The sequence below is a fragment of the Eleutherodactylus coqui genome, chromosome 11 (genome assembly GCF_035609145.1).
Source record: "Eleutherodactylus coqui strain aEleCoq1 chromosome 11, aEleCoq1.hap1, whole genome shotgun sequence".
In the NCBI taxonomy this organism is placed as follows: domain Eukaryota; kingdom Metazoa; phylum Chordata; class Amphibia; order Anura; family Eleutherodactylidae; genus Eleutherodactylus; species Eleutherodactylus coqui.
Window position 1 is genome coordinate 67,605,097 of NC_089847.1, and position 12,371 is coordinate 67,617,467.

The 12,371-nt window shown below is 42.9% G+C and overlaps 1 protein-coding gene across 2 annotated transcripts in view; it reads right to left on the reverse strand.

Annotated features, from left to right (window-relative positions):
• Nucleotides 1-12,371, reverse strand: part of PC (pyruvate carboxylase) — a 916,513-nt gene that overhangs the window by 35,120 nt on the left and 869,022 nt on the right. For both annotated transcript variants that reach the window (XM_066582494.1, XM_066582495.1), the window contains exon 16: nt 10,506-10,750. In XM_066582494.1, coding sequence (XP_066438591.1) covers nt 10,506-10,750 — 245 coding nt within the window. The remainder of the gene's footprint in view (nt 1-10,505; nt 10,751-12,371) is intronic.

Below are 12,371 nucleotides of genomic sequence, written 5' to 3' on the forward strand. Positions count from 1 at the left end.
AAATATCAGTTGTAACACAAAAAAGAAGAAATATACATAGACAGATTGGCACACTAATCATTCTAAGAGTTCCATTTATTATTTAATCCAAAAGAAAAAAAAAAGATCACTATATAGAACACACACACATTAAACCATTAAAAAAAGTGTATGCAGAGCATACAACCTTAGAATTGAACAGTAATGCGCATACATCGCATAAATAAGTTGATATTGCTCCCCTCCATGAAAAAGGTCTACCGTATATACCGGCGTATAAGACGACTTTTGAACCCCGAAAAATCTGCTCTGCAGTCGGGGGTCGTCTTATGCGCCGGTAATACAAAAAAAAAAAAAGTGTAAAAAAAAAAAATTTTATTACTCACCTCCCCCGGCGTTCTGTCGCGCTCCGGCAGGATGTCGCTCGCTCTGGCAGGCTGTCGCTCGCTCCTCGTCCCCGCCGCAGCATAGCTTTCTGAATGCGGGGCTTGAAATCCCCGCTTCCAGAAAGCTAATACACACGCCGGCAGCCATGACAGCATTGAATGGCTGTGATTGGCTGAAGGCGCACGTGTTAGCAATCACACCCATTCAATGATGTCATTGAATAGTGTGATTGGCTGAAGCCACGTGCGCTTTAGCCAATCACAGCCATTCAATGATGTCATGGCTGCCGGCGTGTGTATTAGCTTTCTGGAAGCGGGGATTTCAAGCCCCACATTCAGAAAGCTATGCTGCGGCGGGGACGAGGAGCGAGCGACAGCCTCCCGGAGCGAGCGACATCCTGCCGGAGCGCGACAGAACGCCGGGGGAGGTGAGTAATAAAAAATTTTTTTTTTTCTCCACTGAATACCGGCGTATAAGGTGACAGTTGGGGGGTCGTCTTATACGCCCCGTCGCCTTATACGCCGGTATATACGGTAATCAAAATGCATAATCAGAAACTAATTCAATTGCATATAATCATAGCCAACTAATCATGGAGAAATATGGATGAATACAACAAACAAGGACACAGTTTAAATACAAATATGAATGTGATTGCTAAATCATAGTGCAAATGGTATGGACAAACCTATACAAACACTAGGTCCAAACACATAAGTCAGATATAAAGTGCCAACCAAAAAAGGCAGCTGCTGGCATAATACAAGGAATAGCATAAAATCTAGTCTACAATGACATACCCATCCTCAATCATCAAGTAAAAGATGTTGCTGCGGGTCCCTGATGAGGGTCTATAAAATAAATAGACCTAGGTACCCCACTACATCCACATCCCACGTGTATTGCTGGGACTCTGCCCAGCTTCCTCAGGAACAAGTTTGGTGATACTTAGTGGGGGGTTCATTTTATCCCCTTGCACATCATGTGACATTTCTTTTTCTTTCGTGAATATACATGTGAAAAAATGATTTCATAAATTGGCCTGCTCCCCATTGTCTTCTATAGTTTCTCATGTATTGTTTATCCAGTACATTCAGCACAAATCCTTATACTGTTTATATAACTGAAGAACAGTTTAGGGTTATTTTTGCTCTCTTTGGCAATCAGTCTCTCTGCCTCCTCCTTTACGGTTTCAATATTTTTCTTATATATTTTCTTTTCCTATATGCTTTTAGTGCTTCTTCACTGCCTTCTTGTTTTAGTAATTTAAATACTTTCTTTTTTCACTTATTGCCACCCTTACAGTCTTGTTGAGCCACATTGGTTTACTTCTATTCGTACTACTTTGATTTCAGAAGGGTATGAATTGCTCACATGACATATTTAAAATGTTTTTTACCTTTTCCCATTTGTCGCCTGTACTGTTATTTTTGAGGACATTATCCTATTTAATGTTGCCAAGAGTAATTCTAAGTTGGTCAAAGTCAGCTTTGCTAAAGTTTAGTTCTTTTGTCGCTCCCTGATAAGGTTTCCTATTGAATGACAACTGGAAATTAATGATAATGTAGTCACTATTTCCCAAGTGTCCCTCAACCTGCACCCCCATGATTCTGTCCGGTCTCTTGGTTAATAAGTCCAGAATGTTCTCCCTCTAGTTGGTACCCGTACAATTTGGATAGGGTAGTTATTAGATATGAGCGAGCGTACTCGCTAAGGCAAACTACTTGAGCGAGTAGTGCCTTATGCAAGTACCTGCCCACTCGTCTCAAAAGATTCGGGTGCCAGCAGGGGAGATCGGTGAGTTGCGGGGTGTGCAGGGAGGAGTGGGGGGAAGAAAGTGAGAGAGAGATCTACCCCCCCTCCCCGCTCTCTCCCGCTGCTCCCCGCCCCCCGCTGGCACTCGAATCTTTAGAGACAAGCGGGCAGGTACTCGCATAAGGCACTACTTGCTCAAGTAGTTTGCCTTAGCGAGTACGCTCGCTCATCTCTACAAGTTATCTTTAATTGTTCTAAAGAACTTGTTCCCCTTGTGAGTTTTGCAGGTTTTATATTCCCATATTATATCTGGATGATTAAAGTCCCTCATGACAATTACTTCAGTGCGGTTTGACACCTTTTTTGTTTGTCTTAGCAATATGTTTTCAGTTTCTTCCGTTATGTTTGGTGGCCTATACAAAACCCCAATCAGGATTTCATTAGTTTTCCCTTCCTGCATTTTCATAGGGATTTCACATTTTCATTTCCTACGCCTATCTTTCTTGCAGTCTCGACATTAAGTAGAACTTAGCATACAGACATAACCCTCTCCCTTTCTGGTTACCACGGTCTCTTCTGAGAAGATTGTAACCCTGTAAGTTAAATGCCCAATTGTATTTTTCATCAAGCCATGTTTCCATTACTCCTACTATATCATGGTTTTCTTCAGACATTCTCACTTCAAGCTCACCCACTTTACTGATCAGACTTCTTGCATTTGTTGACATACAATTTATATGGTTGTGGTAGCATTTATTATGCTACTTATGGCCCTATTAACTGCTCTATCAGTTTTAATTGTACTAACCCCTCACCCCGCTAAACACCCATTTCCTTTCCTTAATCCCAGAACTTTGTCTACCCTGTATTACCCCCTACTTCTCTTGTTGCCTTCTCCCCAGTCCCTAGTTTAAACACTCCAACCTTCTAGCCATCTTCTGCCCCAGCACAGCTGCACCCTCCCAACTGAGATGCAGCCTGTCCCTATGGTACAGCCCGTAGCCAACAGAAAAGTTAGCCCAATTCTCCAGGAACCCAAACTCCTCCTTCCTACACCAACTGTGAAGCCACTTGTTTGCCTTCCTAATCTCAAGCTGCCTTACTGGTGTGGCTTGTGGTACAGGTGGTATTTCTAAAAAAGATACGGATTACTTACCGGTAGTCCCATTTCCAGGAGTCATCACGACGGCCCCATTTACATATGGAGGTTGCCCTCTGACCCAGGTAGGGACAGGAAGAGTTCAAAAGCACCTCCCTTTCCACCCATGCTTTAGTGACTTACAAATTATTACGGTGGACAATGTTTACTAAACCAAAATTTACCTTTATTCGGTCATATTTACATTGAAGGAACATAAATTATTCTAAAAGGGAGGGAACTATGGGCCGTCGTGATGACTCCTGGAAATTGGACTACCGGTAGATAATCCGTATCTTTCCAGGGCGTCATCCCGACGGCCCCATTTACATATGGAGTATACCAAATTATACGTGACTTTAGGGCAGGACTACTGCCTGAAGGACTTTTCGTCCATAGCCCAGGTCTTTGTACGACTGAACATTAACCCTATAATGTCTGATAAACGTGTGTATGTTAGACCAGGTGGCTGCTTTGCAAATTTGCTCGGCAGACGCCTGGCCTTTTTCTGCCCAAGAGGAGGAGAGCGAGCGCGTGGAGTGGGCTCTAATTTTTCCTGGAGGACTGAGGCCCCTGGCTTTATATGCCTCTTGGATGGCAGTCTTGATCCACCTCGCAATGGTGCCCTTAGATGCCGTCTTTCCGTTTGCCGTCCCCTGAAATTGGATAAAGAGGTTATTATTTTTACGGAAAGAGCGGGTAACCTCTATATACGCTAGAACGGCTCTCCTAACATCTAGGCTGTGAAATTCTCGTTCTTTTTCATTGCGGGGATTTTGACAGAAGGAAGGCAGAGTGATTGTCTGCTCCCTATGGAATTTTGAAACTACCTTCGGTAGGAAGGCTGGGTCCAGTTTAAAGGTAATTCTGTCATCTTGTATTAACATGTATGGTTCAATATAGTATTAGCTTGTAATTCCCCTGTTCTCCGAGCCGAAGTTATAGCGACTAAAAGGGTAACTTTTAGCGTGAGTAATCTCAGGGAAAGTTGGGAGAGGGGTTCAAAGGGGGGTTGGCAAAAACTATTTAGGACTAAGTTTAGGTCCCAGGTAGGGAAGGTTTCTCTAATAAAGGGTCGAAGTCTTTCTGCCCCTTTGAGAAATCTACGCACCCAGCGGTGTTCTGCCAAAGGGAAGTCTAGGTAAGACCCTAGTGCTGCTGTCTGAACCTTAAGGGTTCTTGGGCTAAGGCCTTTCTCTAGGCCTGCCTGCAAAAATTCCAGGATTGCGGGTATGTCGATCTCTGGAATTTTCCCCGGATCTATTTTGCAGAAGTCTTTGAACTTCCTCCATATCCTATCATATATGGCTGTAGTGATAGGTTTACGGCTCTTTGTCAGGGTGGTAATTACTTTATGGGAGAGCCCCTTCCCTCGCAGTATCATGCTTTCAGCATCCATGCTGCTAGATTCAATTTTTCGACCCCTGGGTACGTTATCTGGAGTACCCAGGGGTTAGATGTTATCCCCTGCCACTGACTTAGATAGCGTGCTAATCTACCCCCTGTTTGTTCAGGAGAGGGTTGAGCTTTCTTACCCCGACCTCCCTTGGGGTACGACTATTTTCCAGTCTTCCCTTTCCCTTTGACTTCGGGAGGTGGCTGGCATGTCCTCCTCGGAAAGGATGGTTTCCTGTAAGGCTGTCTGTCGGGAAGGGTCTTGCTCTTGTCGTCGACTTTCTCCAGGATCTTGTCCAAGACGGGCCCAAACATGTATTCTCCTTGGAATGGGATGGCGCAGAGCTTGTTTTTTGATGTCATGTCTGCGGCCCATGTCTTCAGCCATAATGCCCTTCTTGCTGAATTGCTAAGGACTCCGGTTTTTGCACCATATCTCACTGTCTCCGCTGATGCGTCGGCCAGAAAGGCGGTAGTCATTTTTAGGAGGGGAAGACAACTGACTAACTCCTCTCTAGGGGCCCGATCTTTGATGGAGGCTTCCAGCCTGTTTAGCCATAGGACCATGGATCTGGCCACAGAAGTTGAAGCTATGTTGGTGTCGATGGTAAAGGATGTTGCCTCCCAGGCCTTCCTCATTAATCCGTTGATTTTTTTATCCATCGGATCAGACAGTTGAGAGGTATCTTCAAAGGGCAAGAGGGTTTTCTTGGCCACCTTTGTGATTTGTATATCGACCTTGGGGGTCTCCCTGTACAGGCGGACGTCTTCAGTAGCGAGCGCGGGCCGATTTCGGATTTCTCCTGATACCGCTATTCTTTTCTCCGGCTCCTACCATTCATCTGCAATTACCTGTTGCAGGGTCTGGTTGACCGGGAACATGGTCTTTCTCCTTGACCTGAGGCCGCCGAACATTTCATCTTGGATTGTCCTAGGCGGGTGATCCTCTTCTATCTGCATTGTCTCCCTCACTGCCTTGATAAGGTGTGCAATGTCGTTTGAGGAGAAATAGTATTTCTTCTCGTACTCTATAAGTACTGGCGGGTCCTCTAGTTCTCCTTCAGACAGGAGCTCCAGGGATTCACCGGAAATTGAGCTTGCCGATTCGGTTTGCCTTGGTCTTTTAGGGACCCGTGACGGCCCTGGCTGAGCCTGGGGAAGGGACGCCATAGAGGCCTGCAATTCTTCCCTGATCATACAGCAGATGTCAGATTTAAACGCCGCTTTTTCCTCTGCTAATATCTTTCCTGTGCATTCCTCGCATAGGGGCTTTTTATAATTCTCCTCAAGCTTTTTGCTGCAGAGGACACATTTTTTTGACTTTTTTCTGGGGTCCGCCTTACTCTTCGGACCTTCCTTATCCATCTAACCTATACAAATAATGGGGGAGAGAAAAAAGGGAATATATATGCATCCAATCGAGTACAAGCGGTAATTTGCGCATTCCAATTTTTGGCATATAGCCTTCTCACGCCTTGTAGGGTATCTGTTTCTCCCTCTCGTGCTAAGCTGTCGTGGGTAGACATGCTTTTTGGCACTTCTATTCAGTCAGCAGGATACCTCCATGGAGCAGAGCCTGCTTTATATGGGAGAAATTTCGAATTTGGCGCCATTTCCGGGTTCTCGCCGGTAGCCACGGCCCCTACGTTGAGCGCGTGATGTCACCACGCCGGATGACATCACCGCTATGCGCGCCGAGGATCCAGGAACTCCGGGAGGCCGTCACTGCTGTTCCCCTGCCAGGAGGAACTATCTCACCGCGGTAGCGGCGGCCGGAACATGCAGACCGCGCGAGGGAGACCAGCGCTGCTGAGGCGACTTACGGCTTTGTCGGCGGCGCAGGTCGGGGATGCAGGGACCTCTACTCTCCAGGGGATTCGCACAGCGTGCGGTAAGGATTTCTTCTCCTAGGTTTTCCTCATAGAGCTGCTTCATCTGGCCACCGTAGGGACAGGAAGACACTAAAGCATGGGTGGAAAGGGAGGTGCTTTTGAACTCTTCCTGTCCTTATCTGGGTCAGAGGGCAACTTCCATATGTAAATGGGGCCGTCGGGATGACGCCCTGGAAAACTACCTTTTAAGGGTCCTCCATTGACCTCTGACTTTATCATTGGTGTCAATGTGCACCATGATCGCTGGATCTTCAACCAGCCCCTCCCAGTAATTTGTTCACCCCATCAGCAATGTGTCGAAATCAAGCGCCAGGAAGACAACACACCATCTGACGATCCTGGTCTTTGTAGCAAATTGCCCTTTCTGCCTTCCTAATAATGGAGTCCCCCACTACCAGGATCTGTCTAGTCTGCCTTGCTCTTCCCCTTCTTACTAGAGCAGTTATCTCCCTAGCGGTCAGAGGGCATGCCGTGCTGCAGCAGCACTAATCCTGTAATGGCATCCCCCTTATCTTGCCAACTTTGCAAACGTGTTGGGGTGTGCCAGTTCAGGACTAGCCTCCCTGGTTCTCTTCCCTCTACCGCTTCTAACTGTAAATTATAGTAATAGAATTTCATTTTGCACTATTCTTGCACAGATAACTAGTTGTAATACTTGGTAATCAAAACAAGTCAAATGGCTCATGCTCTGATCTCATCCAAATAAAACTGTGCTGCAAAACATACAAACCTAATAAACAGAAGTTACCTTCCTTTTTCACACTGCAGATAAATTCTCATACTGACGTGATGTGACCGTGATGTTAATAAAATAATCAACTACGTAAGGTTAAAAATTTGTGACCTTCAGCATTGATTATAGATCACATACTATCAGAGTTCCCATTAATACTGTAATGAATTTCTAACCTTCACATCTTCTTGGCTCTAGTGGCTGTTGAGGGATGAGTACTATATGCTTCACAACTCCCTACATACTAACAGTCCTTTGTGCAAGAAAAGTGCATTACAAATGTCATTTGTTGTTATTATCTTCATGAAGAGTGCTGGATTTCAGTATACATATTAATGGGCCCCAAACAGTAAAATAGTCAGGGCTCCTGTCACATCTTCAAAATCTCTAACCATCTGACTTGCCAGTGTATTACTAGCGTATTTATATATGGTATCAATAATACGGTCCAGTGGACCAACCCAACTGCGGTTCTACTGACCTGAACTCACAGCAGCATGGTAATCTACGACTATGATGGTGCGAGGTCAGGTCAACAGACACATGGTCGAGCCACGACATAGAATCATGGAATGGCAGAGTTGAAAGGGACCTGCAGTATTTCAACCAAAGGAAATTTGGTATACAGATCATGATACCTAGTTTGCATGTCTTCTTTGGCTTGTTTGAGATGTGAGCAAAAAACGTCTAAGTCTGCATCTTGAAGTTTGTCTCCGTCTTCACGTGCAATTAGCTTGCGTCATAGAATCATAGAATGGTAGAGTTTGAAGAGACCTCCAGGGTCATCTGGTCCAACCCCCTGGTCACTGCAGGATTCACTAAATCATCCCAGACAGATATTTGTCCAGCCTTTGTTTGAACACTTCCATTGAAGGAGAACTCAACACCTCCCGTGGTAACCTGTTCCACTAATTGATCACCATCACAGTCAGAAAGTTTTTTCTAATATCTAATTTGTCTCTCAATTTAAATGAATTGGTACAAGTGTGGCATTCTTTTGGAAGAAAGTAGTCATGTTTTTCTAATTCTGTTCAGACCCTAAATTTACTTTCACAAAGGATGAATCAATGTTACAAGAAATAGAGAAATGTGTGTTTAAGCTATAGAAGAAGCAAAGAGGCACTCCAATACTTTCAGATCAGTGCCAATTTAGGTCATGAGCCAAAGAAATTAGAAATTGGGAAAAAAAATGGTTGATATGTGTAGTGTTTGGATTACAAAGACATGGCTTGCAAAAAGAGGGAGGAAAAAAACGCCACTGTGTTATGAAATTAGACAACCAACAAGAATGATAATGTAGGTTCACCTGAGAGTATGATGCTATAGGCATAACACAGTTATATTAGGAGCGATGTATGTAAGAACAGTGGGAGGGGTTGGTATAGTTAGACGTGGCAGAACAGTTAATAGGGATACACTTACTATAGAAAACTAACCAAAACATTCTAAACTGTTTGGTAAATAATGAAATAATTACCTCATGTGAGCAGTTCATACTACTTTAAAATAAAAGAACTGCAAGTAAGAGGAAACCAATGTGGCTCAACAGGACTGTAAGGTTGGCAATAAGTGAAAAAAATAAAGGGTTGAAATTATTAAAACAAGAAGGCAGTGAAAAAGTGCTAAACAAACAGGGGAAAAATATGTAATGGAAAGAACATAACTGCCAAGGAGGGTACAGAGAGACTCATTGCCAATGAGATCAAAAATAACCCTGAACTATTTTTCAATTATATAAACGGTAAAAGGATTTACACTGAAAGCACTGGCCCTTTAACAAAGAACGCAGGAGAAATCATAGAAAATGTTGAGGGGAAGGAAAATCTATTAAATAGTTTTTTCTCAAGTGTATTCACAAAGGAGAAAAGAAATGTCACATGAGATACAGGAGGATAAAAGAACCCGACACTAAATATCACCTGCCTAACACAGGAGGTAGTGCAGAGTCTGTTTAAAAAAAATAAAATCGACAAATCGCCAGGCCCAGATGGAATACACCCAAGGGTTCTAAGGGAACTAAGTGACGTGATAGACAGACCGCTATTTCTTATTTTTAGGGACTCTATTGAGACCGGGGTTGTACCACTGGATTGGCGTAATGCCAATGTGGTTCCAATATGCAAAAAGGAGTTCAAAAGAGATCCTGGTAACTACAGGCCAGTAACTCTCACTTCAATAATTGGAAAACTATTCGAGGGGTTTGTGAGAGATGCCATCCTGACAAAACTCCTATGAATTCATTGGACCGCCAAGATCACGAACAAAACAGTCCTAGACTGCATGAAACCCAAAGTTTTTATTGGAGGGCAAAATTACAAAATAGAGCCTTTCATACTTTGACCACGTAATGCAAGCTAATTCATTAGAAACATTGATAATAATTGGAGTGGTCAGCGTTCAAAGAAGACCTGGCTGTCAAAGAACGCACTGGCTTGATACTATTAAAGCTCCCACCAACATGCAAATGATCTAACTAAAAGTAGTACAAAACAGAGCTGTGTGGAGAAGACTGATCCATAAAGTGTCTGAGAGCCGACCATGATTTAACAGATAAAAAATACAAACACAATAGGCAAGCAGAAAGAAAGGATAATTTACTAATACCCTAAGCTAAAGGGGTTTTCCAGGTATATACTATTGCTGATGTATCCTTAGCATAGGTGATCAGTAATTGATCACCTGGGGTACACATCTTGGAACTCCAACCGAGCAGCTTATCGTATGCCCACTGACACTACACACTGGGGTATGGAGTGAAAACTTCTGCCTTGAGCAGTGTAGTGGTCAGCACAACTCATTAAAATCAATGAGAGCTGCACCTCCAGTTACAAATGCCGGCCACTACACAGGGTTTGGAGCAGCAGCTTCTGCTCTGTACCTGTGTGTAGTGGTGCTGATAGCAAGTGTCCGAACGGCTGGGGGCCCAAGTGGTGGACCCAAGCAGAACAACTATTGAGGACCTATCCTGAGGATAGGTCATGCATAGAATTTTTCTAGAAAAATCCTTTAATATAATTTTGCAAATGCTAGTATTGATGAAAATAATGAAAAGAACAATAACTTCTTGTGTACAAATTTAACATTGCATACACTTTACCACATTGTCTGTTAAGCTGTAACGTTTGCTATATAAAACCACGCAATTTAATCAAATAGCCTTTGCTATAGATTTAGTAATCCATCATTGGCCATTACATAAGCAAAATGTTGATGGACATGTTATTACCTTAATGACATCTCCAAGAAGTTTGTTTGCTTCAGCGTATGCCTTCTTCACTTCCTTGAACTTGTTCCCCAGACCCATGCTGTGAGCCTGGAAATGAAGGTTGGTGTACTGGCCTCCAGGGATCTCATTCTCATAGACGTCCGCGTTTCCAGACTTCATGGTTGCTGTACAGTCAAAGGCAGCATAGAGACCTCTAGCTACCTCCCAATACTCACTATAGTCAAAAACCTTCTCCAGCTGGATTTCTATGCAAAGTAAAAAAAAAAAAAAAACGCACAATGTTTAATTAAAAAAAAAAATCAATGAAAATGCATTTAAAAGGGGATGTCTGGGACTATAAAAATGGCCTGTTTTATTTTTTTCCAGAAATTGCACCATTCTATATGAATTGCATATGGTATTGGAACTCACATTCAATGCATGTGAACACAGCTAAGCTACAACACCAGACATGCCCTAAGGACAAAATTGGCACTGTAAATGGAAAAAAGAAAAGAAAAACAACCCCCTCCCTTCCCCATTTTAGATGTCAAACAACCATTACAAAGAGAGTCTTATCAGCTCTGCTAATGCGACTATTTCAGTATTATTTGCATTCCTCATGATATATGAGTAACAATCCTGGTGAATGTTTTCTTCAAACGCTATGTTGTACCGTTCCTCTGTTACGCCTAGAATATTCTGAAAAAATTGACACCTAGGTGTTACCAGCTTACTAGTGTGTAGGCATTCCTACACACTAGTAATGTCCAATCGGAAGCTGCTAGACTGTGTATGAACACACATCTTTAACGCTAGGAATTACTCTTAGTTGACAATGCATTCTCAATTTATTTTAGAAATAACAGAATAGGAAATGTAGAAAAGATGCTCCGGAGTTATTTCACAGAGAATGCAAGTATTTACTGTAAAAGACATGTCAGTAGTGGCAGGTGATCTTCTCTAAATATACACTACCGTTCAAAAGTTTGGGGTCACATTGAAATGTCCTTATTTTTGAAGGAAAAGCACTGTACTTTTCAATGAAGATAACTTTAAACTAGTCCTAACTTTAAACAAATGCACTCTATACATTACTAATGTGGTAAATGACTATTCTAGCTGCAAATGTCTGTTTTTTTGTGCAATATCTACAAAGGTGTATAGAGGCCCATTTCCAGCAACTATCACTCCAGTGTTCTAATGGTACAATGTGTTTGCTCATTGGCTCAGAAGGCTAATTGATGATTAGAAAACCCTTGTGCAATCATGTTCACACATCTGAAAACAGTCTAGCTCGTTACAGAAGCTACAAAACTGACCTTCCTGTGAGCAGATTGAGTTTCTGGAGCATCACATTTGTGGGGTCAATTAAACGCTCAAAATGGCCAGAAAAAGAGAACTTTTTCTATATGTATAAGAAAGTGACAGAGAAAGAATAATGGTCCTTCAGGTTTACACATAAAGGGATGACTCACTTTTTATCTCAAAATCTAATCCTCACAAAACAAATCCATGGCATTATATTCTTTATTGTCAAAAAATCCCATTCTCTGGGGGGAGGGCAATACATTATTATGTGCACACAGCAGAGATGCTCAGGAAATTGGCAGCCTGGGACCGAACATGCCAAAAACAATGTATTCTTTGGTCAGGCAATAGTAGACATGCTCAACCCAATGCTGCCATCTCAACTTTGGAGTAAAAGAGGCTGTTGGCATAACTGGAAGCAATAGGTTTCAAACATGTTTTACTTTTAAAAGAAAGTACGGCAACCCTGTGCTTATATTGCTTAAAGGGGTTGTCCCGAGCCAAAACCTCAAAATTTTCAATTAGCCCATTCCCCCTGTCACCCCCCGGCATAAAGCAGCCCTTTAAAGCGCTTAT